Consider the following 27,809-nt stretch of genomic DNA (forward strand, 5'->3'; position numbering starts at 1 on the left):
AGCTTGAGACCCTGGAGAGCCATTGCCAGTCTGAGTAGACAATACTGACTTTGATGGACTGAGGGTCTGATTCAGTAGAAGGCAGCTTCATATGTTCAAAAGATTAATGTGTGGAGAATTCCAGAAGGGCGGACTAATTTGTCTGCTGCTGGAGTTTTGTGGCAACTTCAAGATTAGCAGGTTTATTGCAGCACCAGCTTTTGTGGATCACGGCCTACTTTGCTATGTAGAAACTGAGAAGCTGAGGTCCTACAAGGATTTGCAGGGGGCATCTCATTTCCCTTTCCCTCTTTCACATCCTTGAAAGCTCCTATAGCCTCTCCCCTTTTCCTGCTTCTTTCTATCCTTCCCACCCACCAGCCAGCCTACCGTTATCTGCTCCTGTCTTCAGCTTTTTAAAGTGTTCTCCTGTCTTCAGCTGTGTGCAGTTCTGGTCGCCGCACCTCAAAAAGGATATTATAGCATTGGAGAAAGTTCAGAAAAGGGCAACTAGAATGATTAAAGGGCTGGAACACCTTCCCTATGAAGAAAGGTTGAAACGCTTAGGGCTCTTTAGCTTGGAGAAACGTCGACTGAGGGGTGACATGATAGAGGTTTACAAGATAATGCATGGGATGGAGAAAGTAGAGAAAGAAGTACTTTTCTCCCTTTCTCACAATACGAGAACTCGTGGGCATTCGATGAAATTGCTGAGCAGACAGGTTAAAACGGATAAAAGGAAGTACTTCTTCACCCAAAGGGTGATTAACATGTGGAATTCACTGCCACAGGAGGTGGTGGCGGCCACAAGCATGGCCACCTTCAAGAGGGGGTTAGATAAAAATATGGAGCAGAGGTCCATCAGTGGCTATTAGCCACAGTGTGTATGTGTATGTGTGTGTGTATATATATATATATATATATATTTGGCCGCTGTGTGACACAGAATGTTGGACTGGATGGGCCATTGGCCTGATCTAACATGGCTTCTCTTATGTTCTTATGTTCTTTCCCTCCTTCCTTACCCCTGGCAGCCTCTACCTGGGAAAACCATGGCAGAGTTGCACTGTGCTCACTGTTGGGCCAAGCCCAGTTGCATGGTGGGGAACTTTCTGCTGTATAGCCTTCCCAACATTACTGCCCCCCCCCATATCACTTTTCCATGCTTCTTCTGTCCTTCCCACCTGCCCACAGTTTATCCACTCCCCATCTTCAGCTTTATGGCGGGAATACAGGGGCTAGCCCTACAATTGCTGGTCTCCTTTCTCCAAGGTCGGGAGCAGAGGGTGGTGCTTGAGGGTGTACTATCCCAGCGGCACCAATTACAATGTGGTGTGCCACAGGGAGCAATTCTTTCCCCAATGTCATTCAACATCTACATATGCCCCCTTGCACAGATTATCCAGAGGTATGGGTTGGGGTGTCATTAATATGCAGATGACACCGAGCTCTATCTGCTGATGGATGGCTGCCCAGACTCAGCCTCGGAGGAACTGTGTAGGAGCATTGCAAGCCGTGGCTGGTTGGTTGCAACAAAGCCGGCTGAAATTGAATCCATTGAAGACGGAGGTCCTGTGCCTAGGTTACAGGGGGCTGGCATCAGAGATCAAACTCCCTTCCTTTGATGGGGCTCCAGTGATGCCCACACTGAGGGTGAAATTCTTTGGAGTATTCCTGGATGCCTCTCTGACTATGGAGGCCCAGGTTACCACCACTGCCAGATCAGCCTTTTTCCATCTTAGGAGGGTCAGACAGTTGGTCCCATATCTCGGTCCCCCCCACAACCTGGCCACAGTGACCCATGAGACAGTCACTTCCAGGTTAGATTATTGTAACTCTCTCTACATGGGGCTGCCCTTGACCCTCCTCCAGAAACTCCAGCTGGTGCAGAACGCTGGTGCGCAGATGTTGACATTGTTGCATGTACAGGCACGGATCCATTCTGTGCTGCATGAACTGCACTGGCTACCTATTGAGAACTGGATCCGGTTCAAGTGTTGGTACTTACCTTTAAAGCCCTAGATGGCCTGAGGCCAGAATACCTTTGGGACTGCCTCTCCCTGTATGAGCCCCGTAGGTCTTTACAATCAGTGACCCAACAACTTTTGGTAGTACCCAGCCCCAGAGACATCCATCTGGCCTCAACTTTTCAGCCCTGGCCCCTGCCTGGTGGAATGAGCTCCCCCTGGAGATCCAGGCCCCATGGGATCTGCTCCAATTCCACAGGGCCTGTAAAACAGAGCTCTTTCACTAGGCTTTCAGCTGAGGCAGTGGATGTCACTTGTTACCAGCCTCCCCCCTTCATTCTATTCCAGTGCTATAAGATCTGCTGGACCTGTGAGACAGAATTTGCCCTTTAAGTCCCTATTGTCACTCTGTAGTTTTAGATTTTATATATTTTAAATTGGTCTTTTATTGTTTTTACTGTTGATTGTTTTATGATGTAACCCACCCTGAGCCTGTCCTACGGGAAGGACGGGCTAAAAATTGAATAAATAAAAATAGATAATTGCCCCCCAAGGTTGGAATAAAGAGTCAAACACAATGCATTGGAATAAAATTGGGCCACTTTATTAACTAACAGCATAAACAGCAAGGGCACCCCACCAGCGGCCTGGCCAGGGCTAGGGGTCACCATGACCGCTCCCCTGCCATTAACGGGCGAGAAACCCAGCCCCCCAGCTGGAGTTGAGTGACTCAGCTCCCTCCAGGCAGGCCCAGCAGGGAGGCATGCACCAGAGGGCCCAAACCCAGACGCACGTCTTGACAGAAAGGCACTCTCTAGCCGAGCCTCCTCTCCAAACCCAAGGTTGATCATGCCAGACCCCAAATTCTCCAAAAGGAGGATGCTTCGCAGTCCTCCCCTAGCTGCATAGTGTCCTAAACCCCAGAAACCTGCCAACTAAAGTGACCACCTATTTAAAGGCACCTTCCCTGAACCAATTCCACAATCCACTGCACTGCTATGCAGGGTAGGCAAAAAACACACCCCAGCAACAGCCAATCAACCGGGGAGTAAAAAATTCCTACCCGGCTCCTCAAATGAGGCAACCAGCAAAGCCTACATAACAGACAGAGTGGGCGGAAGGGCCGGTCGAAGAAGTGGCAAGAGGGAACAGAGAGCTAGCCATTAAAATGGCTAAACCCCGCCCCCAACATTGCGCGCCCAAATGGGCGAACTCTGACTCCTCCCTCCCAGGGAGGCAAACAGAGCTAAAGCAGCCTAGCAGCTATACTGCAGGCTGCAAGCTCCCAAATATATTCATTTATATCCAACATTTCTCTACAAAGGAATCTCAAAGCAACTTACATCTCTTCTATTTCATCCTCACAACAGCCCTTGAGAAAGTGTAACTGGTCCATGGTCTCCCAGTGGGCTTCCATGGCAGAATGGTGATTCTAACCTGGGTCTGCCAAATCCTAGTTTGAAACTAATTGCTACAGAACACTGGATTTCATGGGGTGGCTCCTGTTGAGCAGCAAATTGGCCCTCGTTAAGTCATACAAGTTGCAAAGTAGCAAGTTACCCAGTAGTTGCTGGTGGGCCTGGCTCCACTGAGTCTTCCCTCAAAGGTCAAAACAGCCCTAGAAAGGTCCCTGACCTCCCCCTACCTTCTACTGACAGAAACCAAGGCCGGAGCCAAGTGGCAATACTGTTTGGTGGCTTAGCAATGACCACTGAAGGCATTTGTTTCTTAAATCTACAGGCACAACTTCTATTATTTTGGGAAGGTTAATTTCCCAATGTTTTAAGGTGTGTGTGTGTGTATAATTTCACAGCAAAACTCCTTATTTAGCTGGAGAGAGGCGTGGGATTTAGTTAATACTGATAGATATTCTTCATGTGCTCAAAATAATTTTTTTATTTGTAAAATATTTTGTTAGTTCACATGTTCCATACCTAAATCCAGGGACTCAGAGTCCAACTTGATCTCTCTCAAATTCAGCCTTCAGAGAGAACTCCTATTTCAGCCAGGCAGACTGATTCTCTCCTCTCCCAGGGCCAGCAAACGAAGAGAGAGAGGATTCCAAGGCAGTAATGGTGTATGAACATGGCTGGATCTACTGGCACCGGTCAAACTAGGGTTGAGCATGTAAACAGCCAAGTTCCTCATCAGGATGCCTTAGTCATCAGGATCACACCCAGTTATGGACACCATCCAGGGATTTGTTTGACTAGCTCTGTGCATCCCATGGAGTTTTGGACTCATGTTTCTCAAATGGTAGTAGCCTAAAGTAGCTTTTTGGTAGTTTTCAAAAAGCAGAGCAATTTCAAAAAAAGTATGTGATACTGCATAAGGTATGCATGTGTGCTGTTTTGTTTTTAAAATTTTTAGGTGTATTTATTGTTATTTGGATTATGATCATTACTAGCAAACTGTATTACAATCAGATGTAAGTATATATGCATGCCAGTTCTTCTGAAAGTATCGGCCACAGGATGATGAGCTAATAGCACAGGTCTGTTCCATCTCTCTTTCTCTCATATGACACTCTTTTCCCCTTTGCTCCTGCTAGGCAATAACAGTATCCAAACAGCTGAGCTTTCTCACTGCTATAGCCAAAACTAGTTTTTCTTTAACGAGACTCTTCTCATGAATAGCATGGCAAGGGGGGGGGGCGCTATTTCCATACTGTTCCTTTCAAGTGTTGAACAAGTTTCTAGAAAATAGTTTGCAGATAATTTTCCATCTTTCTCTGGGGTCCAGAATGACGGCTTTCACCAACCCAGCCGTAACTTTTTAAAGCTACCTTCTCCCTGTTGAATAGTACCTCCAGGTTACCGTTAAAATAAAACTAATATTTAAAACTACACTTTAATCGTCTTGTTAAATGAAAGAGAACATTGTATAAGCTTAGCAGGGGGAAAAAACATACCACAAGGCTAGAGGGGGAGGGCAAAAAAGCTTTGATCCAATACAGGATTCATGCTCAGCCGATGTAATCAGAACCATATGCAGAAACTACAAAATGGGATTTTTAGCTGCTCTTTAATTAAGTAGCATAAAAATGACTTGACATCACTTTGTATAGGGGGGTCTTTTGCATAAGTGCTTAACATAAGGGTAATGAGCATTACAGAAATTAGAAAACAAAGTTCCTTGGAAAAGTTTATATGAAATCTATGGGCTGTATTCTCAAAGAAACACATGCACTTTCAAAGGAAATAGGAGGGGGAAAGTAGGCAACCAGTGGGCTAACCACACTGAACACATGCAAACCCCTTATGTGTAAAAAGTAGAAACTTCAAGGGCAAAGGAGATTGCACTTACCTTCTGTTTCGGCTAAAACAGTATTTGTTTGAAAATGAGGTCAACACAAGAGGCAAGTCTGAACATGAAACACTCTTAACTATTTAAATGAAGTTTGGGTTAATGATTTTAACTCAATTTTGGCATTTTATATTGCTATTTTCTTCTCCAGTTATATTGTTATTTTTTACTCTTAGTCTCTAGGATAGTGCAACTTTGGCCTACCTCACTCCATGCTGCTGTTCCTGAGAGGTCTTTTACCCCACCCTCCTCCAGCCAACCTGCACTTCAGAGAAAACGTTGGCTACAGTAGCAAGGGGGAGGTGGGAAAAACCCAACAGTCCATAGGTTTCAAGCAATACTGGCTACTTTGAGGTGGAAAGGAAGTATTTGTTAGCCAACAATAAAATTTAAACTATGGGAATGTTCTATATCAAGAGAAATATCTGACATTTTTGACCAGGATGGCCTAGATTAGCCTGATTTTACCAGATCTTGAAAGCCAAACAGGGTCAGCTTTGGTTAGTACTTGCATGGGTGACCTCCAAGGAAGTTCAGGGCTCCTATACAGAGGCAAGCAATGGTGAACCACCACCATTTGTCTCTTACATTTAAAACACTCAATTGTTACCATAAGTCAGCTGTGACTTGATGGCACTTTCCATCGCATTTGATATTTTTACGTCTTTGATCCCACTTTCTTTATTTTTATGTTATTTTGCAAAATTTCTATCCTGTTCATCTGCCCTCACAAGGGCCAGCATGGTGGCTAACAAATCAAAACATACATGTAAAAACCCATATTTTAAAAGCATTAAGATCACCCCCCTCAAACACAATCATTAAAACATTAAAAACATTAAAAACAGAACTAGAATATGTACAAAGACATAAAACCAGCAATTAAAATTAAAATCCTGATCAGAAAAGAAAAATCACTGAGTAAACACAAAACCTTCTGGCAGAAAATGGCAACGGAAGGCAGACAAACCTCCCTGGGGAGAGAGTTCTAGAGTTTTGGTGCCACAGCCAAGGAGGTCCACCCTCCTAATCTCAGAAGCCAAGGGTACCCAAAGCAGGGCCCCCAAAGTTGACCACAGTGGTTAGCAGGGTTTTTTTCGTAGAAAAAGCCCAGCAGGAACTCATTTGCATATTAACCCACACCCCCTGATGTTTCCATTGTTTTACACTGGGCTTACTCTTGGAAAAAGCCCAGCATTAACTCATTTGCATATCAGGCCACAACCCCTGACACCAAGCTAGCTGGAACTGCATTGCTGTGTGTTCCTGCTTAAAAAAAAGCCCTGGTGGGCTAAAGAGAATAGTTATCCAATTTAATCTATACAATCATCCTGTGCAAAAGATCAGAATGGCTGAAAAGCATCCATTGATGAACCCAAGCATTCACAAATGAACCCAAGGTTTCCAAGTCCAATACTCCACTTGATATGCAGTCTCTTATTTATACTTAAATACAATTATGATATCATTGCCTGTTTAATGGAGACAATGGCATGTATCTGCAGCCTTCATGGAGCAAATTTTCCCCTTCCCCTTCCTACTGCAGCCCACTGATCCCCCTCCCAAATTCTGTTCCTGAAAGTCAGTACATCCTCAGAATACCCTGGAGGGTGGCAAAGTGTGAGCTTCAGTGGGAGGTGGGAAATCAGTAGAAATCACTGCTGTCTCTCCCAACAATAAGAATGTGTTTCTGTCAGAGGAACTGTGATAAACACACACTTGCAAACAGAGGGAGACCTATTATGCACAGGTGTTTTGCCTCACTTTCACTGTGCAAGTCCATTGGTTTTTTTTGTCAATCTGCATTGATTTTCTTCCCTTCAGCCCTCAGTTTGCTTTCTGATCGCTGTTTCCCTGGGTTTTCTGACAGTACTTTTGTGCCTATTTCCCCCCTTGTTTTGCTTCCAAAGTAAATGTAATTCAAAAATGTATGGATTTTCATATTTTCCCCCCACCCTTTTGCCACCCCCTGAGTGTCACTCCCCTGCCTCCATTGAACTTGTTCCACCCACTTTGCACCTTCCATCATCCTCCCCCCTTTATTGGTGCACAAGCTCCATTTCTCCCTCATTTTAAAATTTATTATTATTTTTACAAGTAACGTGAGTCTAGTGATATGAGACTATTGCTAGTCTTGAACTGCTGAGCTTTTAAAAATAAATGATAGGGGAAAGTTTTAAAATGAGCTGTGAAAGGTTTAATTTCCTGAGTATTGACTTGAATGGGAGATCTGAGAGGAGGCAAGCGGCAGTGTCCTCCATGCAGAAAGAAAGAAAAAAAATTTCAGTGCTGCATGCAAACAAAATAAAGGGGGGATCATCAGAATGGAATGAAATTGATTTGAGATGTAAAGAGAGACAGCAACAGGGATGGGAAGCCTAAAGCTTTGAAAACATTTTCCCTTTTCATGCCTTAGTGAACAAAATTTGATCCATTTGGAAGGCAGAGGAAAACCATGCAGGACAGACTTTTAAAAACTGCAAAGATCACAACCAGTGTGCAGGATCAAATTAGAGAATCACAAAGAGAAAACCAGGCAAATTTGCAAGGGTAGGCAAGAAATTAGCATTACTATGCAGCTGAGCTAGCACAGCAGCAAAAATATGTGCCCCATTTTTTTTATTTAGTGGCATAAGACTAAAAAAGCTTTCCAGATTTTCTGCCAGAGGACTCATCCCCCCCTATAAATTGCAGCCTTGGCAAAGTGAGGTGGAAGTTCAGCTGACTTTGCACAGGTGCATTCACACACACACACACATCTTGCCAACAATCAAACATTGCAATGCCAATGTCAGTAGGTCTTTTGTACCCTCAACACATTTCCCCATAGTATAAGATGGTGTGACTCTCCCTTTTTTCACTGTGGGCCATAATATAGCAGAGAATCTCCTAGTGCTTGGCAATTTGGAAAACAGGCCTTTGCAGCTGCTTGTTAGTTTCCAGAAACGCTGGTCAGTTTCAACACTGGGTGTTCCCCCTTTGCCTGCATTCCTTTCTGTTCTCTTTCATTCAATGAACTAATATTAAAATGTATGCACGAAATCTGAATCATGAGGATTTCAATGGAAGGTTTTTGCTGAACGCTACTGCGCAGGTGCAATAAGGCAGCTGTAAAACATTTTTGGATGCCGCCCCCCACGTCACAAGTGACATTCCACCCTTATTTATAAAAGTATGTTTTTAAAATTGTAGCTTCAGAACAAATACACCAGAGGGAAAAGAATGGTGTGTAAGGTGACCACAGAAACCAAAGTCAAGATTAAAGGCCTACTGCTCTGAAAATCTGCAGTAAGATGTGCATGCATAATGGGCCACAGACAGAGAAAGGTGTTGAAATATAAAGCTGTGACAGTAATGAACGGATTAACAAGAAAACTAAGGATGCATAGAGCCTGCGTCAGGTGATCTGAGGGTGGGGGCCAGAGTGCTTGGAACTCTCAGAGGTGATTGACAGCTAACAGCTGAGGGCAGTTAGTGACAGACAGTCTGAGGGAGACTGCTGAAGAGAGCAGTTGGTCTGAGAAGGAGCTGAGACAGCAGCTGAGGAGAGTCTTCGAGAGAAGCAAAGCTCACTGTTCACTCTATTTAGACAGCTGCGGGGCTGTGTGTGACTAGAGAAGAGTCACGGTAAAAGACCTGAGAGGTCACAGACACAGATACACGTTTCTTAAGAGCTAAAGAGGTGGTTGAGGGAAAGATGTGGGTCTAGAAGTCGGAAGGGCTGGGAGAAGAGACACCAGTCGACTTAAGGGACTTGGCACATTATACCCAAGAGGCCAACCCGGAATAGTGTTGGAGAGTGAAAGCTGTATGATCTGTGAAACCTGAGAGACCTAAGTGAACTTGATATTATAAAGCCTGAACTACGAAGAAACTGTTAACTGCTTGAGATACAATATAGCCCATGTATATATTTCCCATTCCCCAGTTGAAGACGGTGTGTGTACGTTAATAAATTTCTGTGGTTTATTTTAAAGTTCTCTGGTACCAGTATATTGGGAAAGCTATCAAAGCTGCTGTGGTCCCCTACCTACCAACTGAGTTTATATCCATCTGAAAGCAAAACAAAACCCGCGAAGAGACTAGTACTGAGAAATCCATATTACACCCACCCCTTGAGTTCCATAGCCGTGAGGTAAAATTAAAGAGGAAGAACTGAGGCTGAAGAGGGGCTGGGGTAGCCATAAGCCTGTTGGAGCAAGAATCTACATAAACCCAGTCTGACAGCTACAGTATGACAGCTGGTGATCTAGCTGCCAGGCTAGGTCACAGTGACCTGATCAGCAGACCGGCTTGAGCCGGCAGAAGCCAAGTGATGCAATCTGCTGAGTCAGCACGGCCAGGATTGGCTGCTTGGACTATATATGATCTGTGTGTGCATCACACAGGTCTCTCCCTGTGAGGTGGTGGTTAGGCGAAGCACTTTGTCCGTGGAGGTGATATTGTATAGACTGCACAAGAGAGCACTTGTCGTGTATATATGTTAATACACCTTTTGGCACTAGTTGCACGCGTCTGCCTGATTTTCTTTCCTGAAGCCCTGTGTCGGGCAAGTCATCTCCCTCACTCTGCTACTCCCGCTCCGACAGGGTTATGGGCCCAGGGCGGTTCCGCTGCGCGGAGGAGAGAGTTGCGAGTTGAGCTGACTGTGAGTTTGGAAAGAGCCGGAGGCGAGGAACGCCGGTGAAGGACACAGAAGCACCACCGTTCTCTGTTTGAGAGCCAGAGGGACGTCGGCAGCCAGCCGTGAGGAGGAGTCGGCACGATGGCTCAGCAACAGCTTGGAGTAGCCGTTGAGAAGCTCACCTCAGCCAACTACGCGGTGTGGAGCCTGAGAATGCAACACTACCTCAAGCGTGAAGGGCAATGGCTGTTCGTGAGTAACCCCCCTGCTGACTTATCTCCTGCCGAGACTGTGTTATCGGATAAGGCACTGGCCAACATAGTGCTGTCTATAGGAGATGACCAGCTGGTTTATGTGCGAGGGAAGGACACTCCCAAGGCTGCCTGGGACGCGTTGAGTGCGGTGCATGTTAGCACCACTGCTGGTTCCCTCATGGCCTTGACAAGGAGGATGTTCCGCACCGTTATGCCGGCTGGAGGGTGTGTGAAAGATCACATCAAACGGCTAACGGACTGTTTCGTTGAGCTGGAGGCAAGAGGCAAGACTGTAGCTCCAGACGACAGAGTGTACATTTTGCTGTCGTCGTTGCCACCTGAGTACACTCCCCTGATAACTTCTCTGGAGACGGTGGACGTAGCGACCCTGACCATGGAATACGTCTGTGCCCACCTGCTTGACTTCCAAGAGAGAATTGCGGCCGTGAGCTGTCCGGGGGTGTCGGCCGGGCAGCGTGCTGTTATCGGTGTGTCCGGGAAGACAGCCAAGAATGAGCCAGCTTTTGCTGCTGGCAGGCGTCCGAAGGTGGAGGAAGTGGAGCCGACTGCGTTTGCAGTCCGTCGCTGCTATGGATGCGGGTCGTCGCAGCACCTGCTCCGAGCTTGCCCTGAGAGGGAGAAGAGGCGGGGGCGTGTGCGGCGAGAGCGGAGGACCGCCAGCCCGTGTGAGGAAGCAACCCGGCTGGTCACGTCTGCAGTAGAGAGCACAGGGTCTGCTTGGATTTTAGACTCCGGGGCAACGAGCCATCTCTGCTGCGAGAAGGAGTTGTTGAAAAACATTGACAGTCCTGAGCATAAGTATGTGAGATTGGCTGATGGGACCACTGCCAATTCTGTTTGCTCAGGCAATGTGGAATTTCCTGCACTGAAATGTATGTTGCAAAATGTGTTGTATGTACCCTCACTGCAGTCTAACCTGTTGAGTGTTAGCACACTGTTTGACCAGGGATACCAGGTGAGATTTGAGAAAACCTGCTGCAAAATCCTGGGAGGTGGGGGAAAGTTGCTTGTGACAGGAAAGAGGGAAGGTAAACTGTATGTGGTCCAGAGTGATTGTGCCCAGGTGGCTCAGGTGTCGAATGAGCCTGTGCACAATAATTGTATACATTTGCTCCATAGGAGACTTGGGCACTGCGGATTTAGGGCGTTAAAGAAAACCCTGGAGCTTGTGCCTAGTTTGAAAGTAAATCCTTGCAAATGTTACTTGGATTGCCAGGTCTGCAAGAAGACCAAAAGCAAGGCGTGTGCTGTTGCTAAAGAAAGCTCAAGGGAAAGCACACGAGCCCTGGAACTAGTCCATTTAGACGTTATTGGCCCATTGCCAAAGAGTCTGTCGGGGAGGAGATACTGCTTGGTGGCCACCGACGACCACACGAGGTACGCGTGGGTTTTCACCATGGTGCATAAGTCTGAGGTGTATAAGACATTCACCAAGTGGGTCAAAGCAGTGGAGAGACAATTAGGGGTTAATCTCCTGGCTGTACAAACCGACAGAGGGGGGGAATTCTTATCTAACCAGATGAAACGTTGGCTGGAGAACAAGGGCATCGCCCACCGTCTGACGAACCCGGCAACGCCCCGAGAAAATGGGCATGGGGCTGTATTGCAGAATGTGATGTATTGCATGTTAGAGGATGCACAACTGCCAATGACCTATTGGGCAGAAACCATACATGCAGCTGTTTTTTTGCAAAATAGGGTTTGGTGTAATACTGTGAAAAATGTGCCTTACAGGTTACTGTTGAACAAGACCCCAGATTTGAGTTCTTTAAAAGTCTTTGGGTCACGGGCTCGGGTTGGCATCCACTCCACGAGTAGCGGGGAGGGGGATGTCCGGGCAGAGAGCCTAATTTTTCTGGGCTACAAGCCAAGGGCCAGGTGTTATCGTTTCTGCAATAGCAAAAGCAAGATAACACTTAGTGAGAGTGCCCAGTTCAATGAAGAAAGCAGCTGGCCAAGGTTGCACTCCTTGCAGAAACAATTTGTCCTGCTGCCAAGTAGCGATAACGATGTTGGAGCGCAGCCCAGAACTCCAGCCCAGGAGGTGGCACCCAGTGGGGCTGGAGAAGGTGAGCCGAATGCTGGCACAGAGCCTGACGAGCAGAGTCAGGAGGCAGAGCCTCAAATGCAGGAACTGGAGGTAAAGTGTGAGAGTCAGGAGGTTCAACACCCAATTACAGGGGCAGAGCAACCAGCCCAGGAGGTGGGAACAGAGCAACCCGAAGAAGACAAAGCTGGTCCAAGCACAGGGCCACGGGTGTCTGCCAGGTCCACCAAAGGCCAACGTCCCGCTAGGTACAAGTGTCCCTATGTCACTCTGACTGTCAATCCAGACCCACCCGGATTTGAGGAAATGTTAAAAGAAAAGGCTAAGAAATGGAAAGCCTGGGTGGCAGAGTGCGAGGCAAGGGAGAAGGAGGCTGAAGCCAAGCGTCTGAAAGAGCTGGCTGAACAGGAACACGATGATGTGTTTTACAATCATGATGAGTTCCTGAACGAATTCCGGAAAGGGTTCCGAGCTACGTAAATATGAACTGTAATGTTGCTGGTGGACATGTATGTAAACTGCGTAAAGTGTTTTGGTGCACTGGGTTTAAATAGATTAGGAGGTGTGTTGGAGCAAGAATCTACATAAACCCAGTCTGACAGCTACAGTATGACAGCTGGTGATCTAGCTGCCAGGCTAGGTCACAGTGACCTGATCAGCAGACCGGCTTGAGCCGGCAGAAGCCAAGTGATGCAATCTGCTGAGTCAGCACGGCCAGGATTGGCTGCTTGGACTATATATGATCTGTGTGTGCATCACACAGGTCTCTCCCTGTGAGGTGGTGGTTAGGCGAAGCACTTTGTCCGTGGAGGTGATATTGTATAGACTGCACAAGAGAGCACTTGTCGTGTATATATGTTAATACACCTTTTGGCACTAGTTGCACGCGTCTGCCTGATTTTCTTTCCTGAAGCCCTGTGTCGGGCAAGTCATCTCCCTCACTCTGCTACTCCCGCTCCGACAAAGCCGCATATAGAAGCGATCCAGTGAGACCGCGAGGCGCGCTGTTATAAAAGCATTTTAAAAACTCCAAATAAATCATATAGAAATGGGATTGCAGGTGGGATAACTATATTTGCAGTTGTAGCTAATGCAAAGGCTAATTTCTCTTGAACGTTTTAATCAGTATACACACTGGAAATAATCAGAGAAGAATAAACTACTTATTTATTAATTGCCAATCATTTTTTCTATGTAAGGTGGAGTAAAAGCCCCAGGATCTTTTTGGTAGAAAAAGCCCAGCATGAACTCATTTGCATATTAGGCCACATCCCCTGTTGCCAAGCCAGCCAAAACTGCATTCCTGCTCAAAGAAAGCCCTGATAAGCACTCTTGGCAAGGGACTGTATCCCTTTTGTACTGTAAAGCTCCTTCCACACTATAGTGTAAGCAAGCTTAGTGTTCTATGTCCACATGTTATGTCTTTGTAAGTTAATTTACATGTTGTATTCTGAATTAATAGCTTATTTTGTTATTGCAAACTGCAAAATTTGGCAATAAATACTAAACTTAAAATAAAATCATCCCAGAAACCCAGTAAGAATGCAAAATCATAAATATGTGCCTGCAATAATGGGATTTCCAAAATGTATACCAAATCTTATTTATTCTAGCATTTATTTTGCTTTTGCCCAAATTTGAACTGTCTCGCTTAGTAGTGACTAGGTCTGACCTGAAACATCTTTCTGGTTTTTGGAAACATTTTTGGGGGTGCAATTTTTGACAATGTTTACTTATTTATTTATATTGCCTTAATTTGCTCTCTTTCATAACTGGTTTTGTCAAATTGTTGCTGTATATTTATGTAGCCAAATCTGATTGGCTATATAGAATATTCACAGCCTCTCATTCACTATATGTACCTTGATTAGTTGAAATGATCCATGGATTGAATATAGGAATACTAGAAAAAATGGCACCAAAGTAGTTGTAGATAGGAGAAACCAACTGACCAGGATGATAAAAGAATGAATAGTCAGGAAATATTTCTGTCAATTTGCAAAAAGACCCAGCACAGCATAGACTACTACAGATCTTCACCTAAACTTCTTTTTCATCTGTTTTTTAAGGCAGGTAGAAATACTACTGAGTGTAAATTATAAAGTACAATTTCTACATTAACCATCTTCATGTGCCCCTTATATGCTCCTTTTGAGGCTCGGCACAAGGATCCTCTACAACAATCCTCAGTGTAAAAGATACATACATCCAAGAGGTTATATGGGTGTTAATTTAAGTGTTTTGATTTTGTTGCTCCCCTCTGTGGTACGAAGTGGTATCTCAGAAATTACTGAAGGAAAATCCAGTGTGTGGAACAAAAGAAGCCTTTATGTGTCAAATTATGTTAATTTGACACATAAATGTGTTATGTTAATGTGATGGAAAGAGATGACCACATAAATACATTGCTCATGGTAGATGTAACCATGTGGAACTGGTGTGCTGCTAACCCTAGCAATGCACTGAATTTAAAATGACATTGTCAATTTAGCTCAACACATGCCTGGAGTCTTCAGGTAATAAGAAACATCATGTGGGGCCTTTTAAAGTGGTGGTTACATGATCAATACTCATCTATTTCCATCCAATATACCAGAATGACAAAAACTGGAAACACTGCCAGGCTTTGAAACTGGGAAACATCTTACTGTTTGAGAATGCTGTACAATCTATTGCCCCTATTTACCTACCACTCTTATTTCTGCCACATTGGTAGTCAGGTTAATTTTCCTGCCAGACCTTGAGGACTGATCCACAGCTTACCACATACACATCAACTGTCCAGTATCTTTAAAATGTTCAGTAAAAAACAGTGACAACAATAGGGCTCACACAAAAAATATTTATTCAAAAAAGGAAATAAAATGTAAAATGCTATCCCAAATTACCAATAAATGCACCTTCCCCCTTTTGTAAAATGTTTTCTTTGGAACAAACAGATAATTAATTAAAATTTAAGAGTTTTACTACTTGTAGTGAAGTCAGTCTTCCTCTAGTTTAATTAGATATCATCAAATAGATCTTCTGGATCGCTGGATGATTTTTCTGTTTCTTTTGATGACAAGCATTTGTCTGATGATTTTGATGGAGCAGAATCTGATCTAAAAATGTAAAGCAGATACCTTTAATAAAACAAATGTCTGCAGGTTACCTTAAAAGAAATCTGACAGAGAAAGAGAAGTTAATGTTCTAACAGTCTCTATGTTGGATGTGCTCAGCTCCACTACAGAAATAATAATTCCCAGTTTGTGTTTGCTGTTTCATCTGTCAATGGCAAAACCAGCTGCAATTTTAAAAATTATTATTTCCATTAAATGTGTTGCCTTTTTGAGAACGCTGTTGAGCCCATGGTACCTACACAAAGAATTAAGCAGCAGCAAGCATGTAAATGTAAAGGACATCCAGGCTGTATTTAGATTAGGTTCCTTCAACACACCCATTTTTGTTGCAGAACATTGGCTGGCATTTTCTTGTTTCTAATCTTATGATTTATAACTATATTCTACTATTTTGGCATTAAGGAGTAAATTTATTCATTTCAAGCTCTCAAACTATGCCTTCTGTGCATGATGATGTTTGATTTACAGATGTCACAAAATCCAGTTGAGTTTGTTAAAATATATGACTTATCTATAGGCCTATTTTGTGCCATTTTAAATCACTTGTTTCGTAACCAACATGCATTTGAGGGTAACTCCCCTTTTTATCTTTTGTTTGAAAAAAATTAGAATGGCTTAAAGGTTTTGAGTTTAAAAGAGATTAAGGTTCTGTTTGCACAAATTCTTCCCCACTCATATCCCTTTAAAATACTTACCATTTTCTATTTAAAAAGAATCACAGAAATTACATTATAAAATAACCGTGACATTTCAGTTGTGTTCCAGTAATTAATCAAAATCTGCCATTTTGCTGCCAAACTCTATTCTAGTAGGATCTAATTTCACTTTTATATAATTTCAGTTATTTTTTCCATTTCTATGATGTCTAAGATTGTTTTTTGCCATACAGAATTAGATGGAACCCTTTTCTCTTTCTGATATCGGGTACAGAAAGTTTTTATTAACCAAAAGAAATCTGAACAGTCTATGAACTGTTGGAATCACTGAATCAATTTGCCAAAATTGCCAAGGGACCAAAAATTAGAATATCAGTTCCACAAATCTAGCATGTATCCACTGTTATTTTCCAATAGCACTTTGCCAGCATACAGAACCACCACTACCAATTAAGAACCTTTGTAGTATAGTGTAGTGATTCCTGGATATAAGTTATATTGGAAGGACAGGGAGAGAAGGGTTGGAGGTGGGGTGGCTCTGTATGTCAGAGAGGGTATACAGTCCAGTAAGACTGAGATCAAAGAATTAGATTCCCTTCTAGAAATGCTTTGGGTTGAAACAGAGGGCCCAAAAGGAAATTTAACTATGGGAGTTAGTTATCACCCACCAAATCAAAACATAGAGGATGATTATAATATGATGGAAAGATTAAAGATAGCGGCTAAACGTAAAAACTGTGTCATAATAGGTGATTTTAACTACCCACAGATTGATTGGGTCAATATGTGTTCAGGTTGAGAGAAAGAGATTGAGTTTCTAGATGCTCTCAATGACTGTGTGATGGAGCAAATGGTCACAGAACCTACCAGGGGTGGGGCGATCATGGATTTGGTCTTAAGTAATGCCCAAGACTTGGTGAGAGATGTAAAAGTGATTGCACCACTTGGGAGCAGTGACCATAACGTTATTGATTTCACCATTTGTACAAATAGGGAGTTGCCCCAAAAGACCAGCACAACCACGTTTAACTTTAAAAGGGTAAATTCTCTGAGATGAGGAGGCATGTGAAGAGGAAACTGAAAGGAAAGATAAATACAGTCAAAACACTTGGGGAAGCTTGGAGGCTATTTAAAACTACAATCCTACAAGCTCAGATAAAATATGTACCACAAGTTAGGAAAGGCACAAACAGGTATAAGAAAAGGCCTGCATGGTTAACAAACAAAGTAATGGAAGCTGTAAAAGGTAAGAAGGACTCCTTTAAGTGTTGGAAAGCCAGTCCAAGTGAGATTAATAAAAGGGAACACAGGCTGTGGCAAATCAAATGCAAGATTGTGATCAGGCAGGCAAAAAGGGACTATAAGGAGCATATTGCAAAAAACATAAAGACCAACAATAAAAATTTCTTCAAATATATTAGAAGCAGGAAACCAGCCAGGGAGGCAGTGGGGCCCTTGGATGACCAAGGGGTAAAAGGATTACTGAAGGAGGATAGGGAAATGGCTGAGAAGCTGAATGCATTTTTTGCTTCCATCTTCACTGTGGAAGACGAAAAGTGTTTGCCCGCTCCAGAACCACTAATTTTGGAAGGGGTGTTGAAAGATCTGAGTCAAATTGAGGTGACAAGAGAGGAGGTCCTACAATTGATTGACGAATTAAAAACTAATAAGTCACCAAGTCCGGATTGCATACATCCAAGAGTTCTGAAAGAACTCAAAGTTGAACTTGTGGATCTCCTGACAAAAATATGTAATCTTTCATTGAAATCTGCCTCCGTTCCTGAGGACTGGAAGGTAGCAAATGTCACCCCCATCTTTAAAAAGGGTTCCAGAGGAGAGCTGGGAAATTACAGGCCAGTCAGTCTGACTTCAATACCGGGAAAGTTGGTAGAAAGCATTATCAAGGACAAAATGAGTAGGCACATTGATGAACACGGGTTATTGAGGAATACTCAGTATGGGTTCTGTCAGGGAAGATCTTTCCTCACTAACCTGTTACAGTTCTTTGAGGGGGTGAACAAACATGTGGATAAAAGGGACCCAATAGATGTTGTTTACCTTGACTTCCAGAAAGCTTTTGATAAAGTTCCTCATCAAAGGCTCCTTAGTAAGCTCGAGAGTCATGGAGTAAAAGGACAGGTCCTCTTGTGGATCAAAAACTGGCTAATTAACAGGAAGCAGAGAATGAGTATAATTGGGCAGTCTTCGCAGTGGAGGACGGTAAGCAGTGGGGTGCCGCAGGGCTCAGTACTGGGTCCCATGCTCTTTAACTTTTCATTAATCATCTGGAGTTGGGAGTAAGCAGTGAAGTGGCCAAGTTTGCAGATGACACTAAATTGTTCAGTGTGGTGAGAACCAGAGAGGATTGTGAGGCACTCCAAAGGGATCTGTTGAGGCTGGGTGAGTGGGTGTCAATGTAGCAGATGAGATTCAATGTGGCTAAGTGCAAAGTAATGCACATTGGGGCCAAGAATCCCAGCTACAAATACAAGTTGATGGGTTGTGAACTGGCAGAGACTGACCAAGAGAGAGATCTTGGGGTCATGGTAGATAACTCACTGAAAATGTCAAGACAGTGTGCGATTGCAATAAAAAAGGCCAACGCCATGCTGGGAATTATTAGGAAGGGAATTGAAAACAAATCAGCCAGTATCATAATGCCCCTGTATAAATTGATGGTGCGGTCTCACTTGGAATATTGTGTGCAATTCTGGGCACCACACTTCAAAAAGGATATTATAGCATTAGAAAAAGTGCAAAAAAGGGTAACTAGAATGATTAAAGGTTTGGGACACTTTCCCTATGAAGAAAGTTTAAAACATTTGGGGCTCTTTAGCTTGGAGAAATGTCAACTGCGGGGTAACATGATAGAGGTTTACAAGATTATGCATGGGATGGAGAAAGTAGAGAAAGAAGTACTTTTCTGCCTTTCTCACAATACAAGAACTCGTGGGCATTTAATGAAATTGCTGAGCAGTCAGGTTAAAGTGGACTCGAGGCTCCATGCCTGCCTTCTGGTTTGATCCTGGATCGTTTCGACCCCCTCAGCTTGGAGGAAGTTGACAGAATCCTCTCAGCTGCACGCCCAACAACCTGCGATCTGGCCACTGCCCCTCCTTGCCAGTAGGAGCTAAGATGTCCTATACGGGACATCATAAATAGATCTCTTTCAGAGGGTTTCTTTCCAACTCCTCTGAAGGAGGCAGTGGTCTGCCCTCTCTTGAAAAAAGTTACATCAGATCCGGCCGAATTGGCGCATTACCGGCCAGTCTCAAATTTGCCTTTTTGGGGCAAAGTAATAGAGAGGGCTGTGGCGTTGCAGTTGCAGAGTTTTCCGGATGACGCTTCCACCTTAGATCCTTTTCAGTCCGGCCACGGGACATAGACGGTGTTGGTCGCCCTCATGGATGATCTCCAGCGACATCTGGATCGAAGCGGTGTGGCGGTATTGCTGTTGCTAGACCTATCAGCAGCGTTCGATGTGGTGAATAACCGGCTGCTGACCCGCCGCCTCGCCGACGCAGGGATTCAGGGGTTAGCCTTACAGTGGCTTTCCTCTTTCCTTGAAGGTCGGGGACAAAGGGTGGCGATTGGGGGAGAGCTGTCTCAGAGGCACCCACTTAATTGTGGAGTGCCTCAGGGGGCGGTTCTCTCGCCAATACTATTTAACATCTTTATGCGCCCCCTTGCCCAGATCGCCCGGGGACATGGGCTGGGTTGTCACCAGTATGCTGATGACACCCAGCTCTATCTATTGATGGGAGGCCAGGCCGCTGATGCCCCTATAGATCTGGACTGGGCATTGCAAGCCGTTGCTGATTGGATCAAGCTGAGCGGGTTGAAATTGAATCCAGCGAAGACAGAGGTCCTTTGCCTAGGCTGCAGCGCCCCAGAAGGGGGGATTCCCCTTCCAGCTTTTGACGGGACGCCATTGGTACCAGTGCGGGAAGTCAGGAGCTTGGGAGTGCTACTGGAGTCCTCCTTGACAATGGAGGCCCAGATAGCGGCCACTGCCAAATCCGCCTTTTTTCATCTTAGACGGGCGAGGCAGTTGGCCCCCTTCTCGGAGCAAGGCGACCTGGCAACAGTGATCCATGTGACGGTCACCTCGAGATTGGACTACTGTAATGCCCTCTACATGGGGCTGCCCCTGTACCAAACGCGGAAACTGCAGCTAGTGCAGAACGCAGCAGCCAAGCTACTAGTGGGACTACCTCGGTGGGAACACGTGCGGCCTAGACTGCGGGAACTGCACTGGCTGCCAATTGTATACTGAGTTCGTTACAAGATGCTGGTTATCACCCATAAAGCCCTATATGGCCGAGGACCTGCCTACCTCAGGGACTGCCTCTCTCCATATGTTCCCCAGAGAGCACTGCATTCCAGTTCACAAAATCTTTTGGAAATCCCTGGGCCTAAGGAGGCCAAACTTAAAACAACTAGGGAGCTGGCCTTCTCTATAAAAGCCCCCCAATGGTGGAATCAGCTGCCGGAGGAGGTGCAGGCCCTGCGGGACCTCAACCAGTTCCACAGGGCCTGCAAAACTGCCCTCTTCCAAGAAGGCTTTAAGATGTAACCAGAATAAATATTACGCTGCCGGATAAATAGAGACTGTAGCACCACTGTATTGTTTTAACTTTTTAAAATTAATTTATATTTGTATTTATATTGTTGATTGATTTTATCTGTTATTGTGATATCATGATATTGTATCATGTTCTGTAAGCCGCCCTGAGCCTGCCTTGGCGGGGAGGGCGGGGTATAAATAAAAACTTACTTACTTTACTAAAACGGATAAAAGGAAGTACTTCTTCACTCAAAGGGTGATTAACATGTGGAATTCATTGCCACAGGAGGTGGTGGCGGCTACAAGCATAGTCAGCTTTAAGAGGGGATTGGATAAAAATATTGAGCAGAGGTCCATCGGTGGCTATTATACATGTTTGTGTATGTGTATGTATGTGTGTGTGCGTGTGTATATATATATACATACACACACACATATATTGGCCACTGTGTGACACAGAGTATTGGACTGGATGGGCCATTGGCCTGATCCAACATGGCTTCTCTTATGTTCTAAATCTTTTTTTCAAAGCTAGAGCATTATTTAAAAGGAAATAATTGCAGTTTTAGTATTTGTTATCACAACTGAAAATGAAACGCATAATGATGCAAAATGTATTATTACAGTAAAACATTGACTTAGTTTGTAGGTGTATATACTAGTTAGTAATAGCAAGAGTCATACCAGAAATAGTGATCTAATTTATACTACAATCAGACAAATTCCATTTTTTTAAACCTTCAAGACATTGTGCTTGTTGCTACTTTACTTAATACATATTCACACTTCTGGAACCACTTTTGAAAAGACTGGGAATAACATTTCACCACTCTTTGAAATAATTTCAGGTTGGAGCCAAATATGTTCAGCTTTATATGAGATTTGCATATGCACAGAATACTTAGGCTTTGCCATGTGGTCATACCCATCATGTCACAAGCTGTACTGACACATTTACGGGGTCTTTGTTCTGAAACTCCCAGCATGGGATTTTGAGGAATATATATATATATTTATATATTGTAGCATAGTTCATGTATTATGAAACATTTTCCTAGAAATTCTAACAACTGCTCTGGAAATGTTCTGTGCTCTACTGAAAGTTATTATTTGTTGTTAAAAGTTGTACTGGGATCAGGAGAAAATGACACATCTTACATTAAGGAAGAAATTCCTCCTATCCCACTGGCAAAGTTTGTATTCCATAATTGTGCTTTTAGATGTTGTGGGATTCTCTCTTCTCTCATCATAACAGAGACTAACATTTCATATGCTATTCTGATGGGGGGGGGGGGTAGCTCTTCTTTAAAGGAGGCAGTGACAGTCTTAACACCAATATAGAAAATAACTTTTGGTTGGTGTCTATCCATAAGATTTAATCAGCACTGTCCTTTTCCACGTGACTGCCTTAGAAGACATGTTGGTGAGCATATAGCAGAGGACTTTTTCAACTGTGGCCCCCAGGTAGGATTTTGAGCTCCAGGTGTGGAATGCATTTCCTTCAGAATTACAACTGATCTCCAAACTACAGACATCAGCTCCCCTAGGGGGAATGGCAGGCTCAGAGGGCAGACTCCACAGCAAGGGTCCCCAACGTTTTGGAGCCTGATGGCACCTTTGGAGTTCTGACACAGTATACTGTGTGCAGGCACAAAATGGCTACTTCAGGAGGCAGAGACCACCACAGAAGGGCTGCTTGCTGCAGTTTACCTTCAATTATGCAGTGAACATTCTAGTGCTCTGAGGACAGCTGCTGCCAAGGCAACCATTTTTAAAAAAATTTGCACAACCAATTAAATCTCCAGTGGTCAATCAAAAACCTTGCTGGGCAAAAGCCCTACCTGCCTCTGCCCAGCTTAATTCCAACAAGATGAAGTGCTACTTGTGGGCAGAAGATCTGATTCAGGATGGGGTTGCACAGGTTCAAAGTTTTGGGGTGCTCTTGACCCAAGTCTACCACAGGATAAGCGGGTGGTAGTTGTGGCTAAGAATGCCTTTTACCAATTTTGACTGGTTAGTCAGCTGCAGCCCTTCCTGGGCAGAAAAGATCTGGCCACTGTGGTGCCTGCTCAGGTTACATCTAGATTAGATTACTGCAATGTGCGTGCTCTGTGTGGGGCTGTTCCATTGGTACATAAGCCAAGATGCAGACTGGAGTGGGTCATGGAAAACATATAACTCCAGCCTTGGTCCATCTATACTGACTCCCAGTTTGTTTGCGGGCACAACACAAGGTGCTGGTCTTGATCTTCAAAGCCCTATATGGTTTGGGATACCTGAAGGATCACCTAATCTGTTATGAAACCACCAAACCATTATGGTTATCTTCAGAAGTGCCCCTGCCTTCTGAGATCAGGTGGGTGGCAACCCAGGAGAGGGCCTTCTTAGTCACAGCACCAAAACTCTGGAACTCTCTCCCCAGGGAGTTTTGTTTGACTTCTGTTGCCATCGGGTGAAGATTCTTTTATTTCATTTGGTATTCCCTCAATGATCCATCCTTCATAACCAATATTTCATTTTGTATGTATTTTAAAAGTTTTACATGTATTTTAACTCTGCTTTTAAAAACTCTTTTATGTTGTTTTAATACATATTTGGGAGAGTTGTTTATTTAATGTTGATAATATACTTTACCATGTTTGTTTTAAATTGTTACCTTGGTGACCCTTTTAAGGACAAAATGTCACTCCAGCCTTGGCCTATATATACTGACTCCCAGTTTGTTTGCAGGCACAACTCAAGGTGCTGGTCTTGATCTTCAAAGCCCTATATGGCTTGGGATACCTGGATCACATAGTCCGTTATGAAACCACCAAGCCATTATGGTCATCTTCAGAGATGCCCTTGCCTTCTGAGATCAGGTGGGTAGCAACCCAAGAGAGGGCCTAAATCTTTAATTTTTTTAAAAAAGAACTCAACACTATATACTCAGCAGACACCTGGCAAAAGTTTGTTTTAATCAGAACCATAATTGGCTTAACAAATCTGGAATTTTCCATATAGGCTTTAAAAGTACTAATTCACTAATCTGTGAGTTGCAAACTGAAGTCCTCACAGTCACAAGAGCTACTGTTTGTTACTCTGAATGGTTACATCTAAATTTGAGGAAGAAACACCACTGCACTGTAATATGTTTACTTGTGCTTTTAAAAAAATAATATTATAGAATCCTATTAATGAATAAGTACTGGCCTAACATAGCTCATGTTAACAGATCTACTTTCCTTTTCAGTTAACCTTGAATCTTTAAAAAAAATAAACATCCTTGAACACCACACATTTTAGCATGTCAAACTCATCTTTTTAACTTCCTCATATTACCCAGTAATTTCCACTTATGTTTTTCAGGGAAATTTCTTTTCTGTATTCATTTAATATCAGTTTAGGAATATCAATATACCAGTATATAGTTGACTTTGGGTTGCTTATCAACACCATTAAACCCCCCAAAAACTACCTTTATAAGCCAGAGCTGTGTTAACAAATGACATACATTTCTATGGTTCGTTTACCCTGAAATTCATTCCTATGTAAAAGAACAAGACCACACATCTAGACTGTGAAATACATTTGTAATCACTGTCTCAATAGGGGGGGAAGTGATATGATTGCTTAGGCACAACCACAATGTATACATAGCACAAACTATTTGATTTGCCCAGTAATTTAGACAAGGGCTTATACAAAGCCAACATATCACAAACTATTTAGTAGTATCTGAAGGCTGGCTTTTGTACTTAGTTTTAAAATGTGTTGAAAATAATATGCTGATGATCAACACTATCTCTTCAAAAACCTCCAGAAACTGGATATCTTGAACAATCATAGCATGAATTCCTGTCATCCCTAAATAGAGAGAGAAGAGGCACTGCTAAAAATCACCTTTCACCTTTTCCTTTAGGCTAGTCTGATCCTTTAGTTGCTTAGTTCATGGAGACAGGGTTTGAAAAGGATCATCTTTGGAATGATATGCTGAAGAAATTGAAAGGTTTGTTTTCTCTAAATATGAAGCTCCTGGATCAGAGATATCCCAGGAAAAAGCAAAAAACAAGCATGGATTCATGATACCACTTTGCATTAGAAGACCTAGTGCATTAACATAAGAAATAACCCCAAACAACTTCTCAAAGGGAACTGCTCAGCTGTGAACATCATGCAAATCCCACACATTTGAATGCAGTTTCAGCAAGAGAAGTTCTTTGTCATTGGCACTAACAGCTCATTATACTGAACACCAGGAGCATCCACAGTCCAGATCATGGGGATGGTGGTGAGGGTGTGTTGCAGTGCTGTGATAAGGAAAGCAACTCTGCTTGTTAGTTTAACGACGTGTGATTAAATTAGGCTTTTAAAACTTAACATTTCTAACCTCTCCTCCTCTTGCTTTAATCCAAGCCTAGAAGGGCTAAATTAACATTTGAAATTAAATTAGCATTTGAAGTAAAAGGCAGCCTGCGAAGGAGAGGAGCTCTTGTCTGAGCAGCTCCCTTTCAGAAATACCTATTGTTAATCAAAAAGAGGCTGACTTAGTCATCCTCTTTTATTGGTTGGTTCTTAATCAGTGTGACTGGCTCCAGTGGGGGGTGGAGTTTTGGCCAAAGCTATTTATTTAGGGTTCCTATAAGTAGACCCAACTCCCCAGCTCCAGTGATGAAGTGTCTGGTACAAGGAGATAAACAGGCAAGTTTAGCAGACATACATCCCAGCTCCAGTGACAAAGTGTCTGGAATAAGGGAATAAAGAAGTGAGTTTAGAAGATGTACGAGTTCAGCAGCAGGGTGAGAAAGCAGGACACCAGTCTTTCCATATCCCTAAAAGGTTATCGCAAACAAATCTACATAAATAAGAAATTTATTAAAAGGGGGATATTTTAATTTTAAAGGTTTTTATTAGTTTCTAAAAATTAGGGATAGGGGGTAAAGAAGGGATAAGAAATTAAAGTTACACATCAATCTTAATCTGCATAGAAAGTACTTTCATAAAATACAAGTCCGCATCTACTATACTTTCTTAAAATACATAAATTGTCACATGTTATTATCTCTTAGCTTTACATCATCAGCATTTTGATATTTTGTATTGTAAATCTTCTTGTTAAAATACCTGTTTAATTTAACATTTCCAGTAAAAGCAATCTTATAGTACAAAGTACAGGAAAAAAGGAGATATAAGTTCAGACCAGAGAATCTTAAGAGTCGTGAGTATCTAACCAAGAAGAGAATTTCAACAAATGTTTTCTTGCTTCTTCCTTAGACTTCCCAGCCAACAGCTGGGATAAGTAGTCCAGCTCTGCTGTTTCCAGAATTTTTCCCACTAAGTCCATTCTCATGGAAATTTCCTGAAGCTTCCATCTCTGTGCCAGAAGAATCATGGCTGCTGTGCTAATATGCACCAACAAATGTCTCATCTCTTTAGAGTAGTCCTTAGGAAATATATTCATATTTCTGGTTCTGGTTTGAATTGAATCTGTGTCTTCATAATCTTCTGTAGTAATTTGTGCACCATTTTCCAATAGTCCTTCACCATCTCGCATGTCCACCACATATGATAAAAAGAACCCACCTGTTTAGCATATTTCCAACATTTGTTAGACATATTAGTATACATCTTACACAACTTCTGTGGGGTCATGTACCATCTGTAAAACATCTTATACAAATTTTCTTTAAAGATTACTGACCTGGTTAATTTGATATTGAATTTCCATAATCTCTCCCATTCTTCTGACATAATATTATGACCCAAGTTTTTTGCCTATTGGACCATAAAGTCTTTTACAACTTCATCTTGCATCTTCATCTGTAGTAGGTATGCATATAATTTGGAAATTAGCTTTTCTTGAGGAGCTAGCAGGATTTTATCAAATGTGTATTGCTCTATGTTAAAGCCTATCGTCTTGTCTTTGGCATACCATGATTCAACTTGCATTCTCAACCACCAACTCATTTTAATGTCCATGCTTTCTAACTCTGGTTAGGTTTTAGAAGATTTGGATGAGTGAATGCTTCTGCTGGAGATACCCATCTTGGAATTTTCTGGTAAATTCTTGTTTTTAGCCATAACCATGTGTGATACAAAGATTTCCGAAACCAATGATTCTTAAAATAGGAATGTCCTTCAAGTCTTTGATACCATAAGTATGCATGCCAGCCCAAATTAAGATCATGTCCCACTAACAGCAATTATCTCTTATCATTCAACAGTATCCAGTCTCTTACCCACAAGAGCACAGAAGCTTTATAATTCAATTGCCAATCAGGAAGGCCTATACCTGCTCTCAATTTGGAATCTTGCAGTATCTTTTGTTTAATTCTTGTTTTTTTGCCTTGCCAAATATACTTAGAAACCATCTTATTCAATTCTTGAAAAAACCCACTACTTAAGAGTACTGGGATAGTTTGAAATAGAAATAGTAGTCTTGGAAGGATATTCATCTTTATTGAGGCTATTCTTCCCATTAAGGATAAATTCATATCGTGCCATTTTTCCAAGTCTTTTTAAATTTCTTTGAGTAGTTTACCATAATTGAGTAGTTTACCATAATTATCCATTTTTTAAACTACTACATTTGTTTGAGATAAGCAACCTAAACATTTGATTCTTTTCTCATGCAAAAACCCTGGTTTTTGTTGAAGAGACTGAATTTGTTCTATTGTCATATTCTTTGTCAAAAATTTTGTTTTATGGTAGTTGATCTTCAGTCCTGCCCAGTAACCAAAATGAGAGATCTTGTTTATAAGACAGTCAATTGAATCTATTGGTTGCTCTAATATAACAACCAGCTATCTGCGAAGGCTCTCAATTTGTATTGTTCACCTTTCACCACCGCTCCCTTGATACTTGTATCTTCTCTTATCTGGTTATTCAATAACTCTAAACATAAGATAAAAAGGAGTGGTGACAATGGGGCATTGGCCTGATGCAACAACATGATTTCTCTTACATTTTTATGCTCTGTTTTCCACAAGTCTCTGATTGGCTACTACTGGAGGCAGAGTAAATGGACAATGGATGGTTCACCATACAAAATTTTTTATGAGACCTGGTAAAATAAAAATACATTTAGCACTTAAATATATATATAATTTAAATACCTATGCCTTCGGTTGAGGCAGCAGGTGCCCTACTCCAATGACTGGCCTCTATGCTAAGACACCCCCTCTGCTGCTTTACTGCTGTTTATTAACTATAGTCACAGACCTTAGGATGTTGCAAATGTATTAACTATGGCACCATCTACAATTTGGTTTATAACTTTATTTGTTTTAA

The 27,809-nt window shown here is 42.8% G+C and overlaps 1 protein-coding gene across 1 annotated transcript in view; it reads right to left on the reverse strand.

Annotated features, from left to right (window-relative positions):
• Window positions 1–15,026: 15,026 nt before the first annotated feature.
• Window positions 15,027–27,809, reverse strand: part of XRCC4 (X-ray repair cross complementing 4) — a 198,009-nt gene continuing 185,226 nt past the window's right edge. The window contains exon 7 of the mRNA XM_060235737.1: window positions 15,027–15,299. Coding sequence (XP_060091720.1) covers window positions 15,200–15,299 — 100 coding nt within the window. The 3' untranslated portion in view covers window positions 15,027–15,199. The remainder of the gene's footprint in view (window positions 15,300–27,809) is intronic.

Source organism: Heteronotia binoei, chromosome 4, assembly GCF_032191835.1.
Source record: "Heteronotia binoei isolate CCM8104 ecotype False Entrance Well chromosome 4, APGP_CSIRO_Hbin_v1, whole genome shotgun sequence".
Taxonomy (NCBI): Eukaryota; Metazoa; Chordata; class Lepidosauria; order Squamata; family Gekkonidae; genus Heteronotia; species Heteronotia binoei.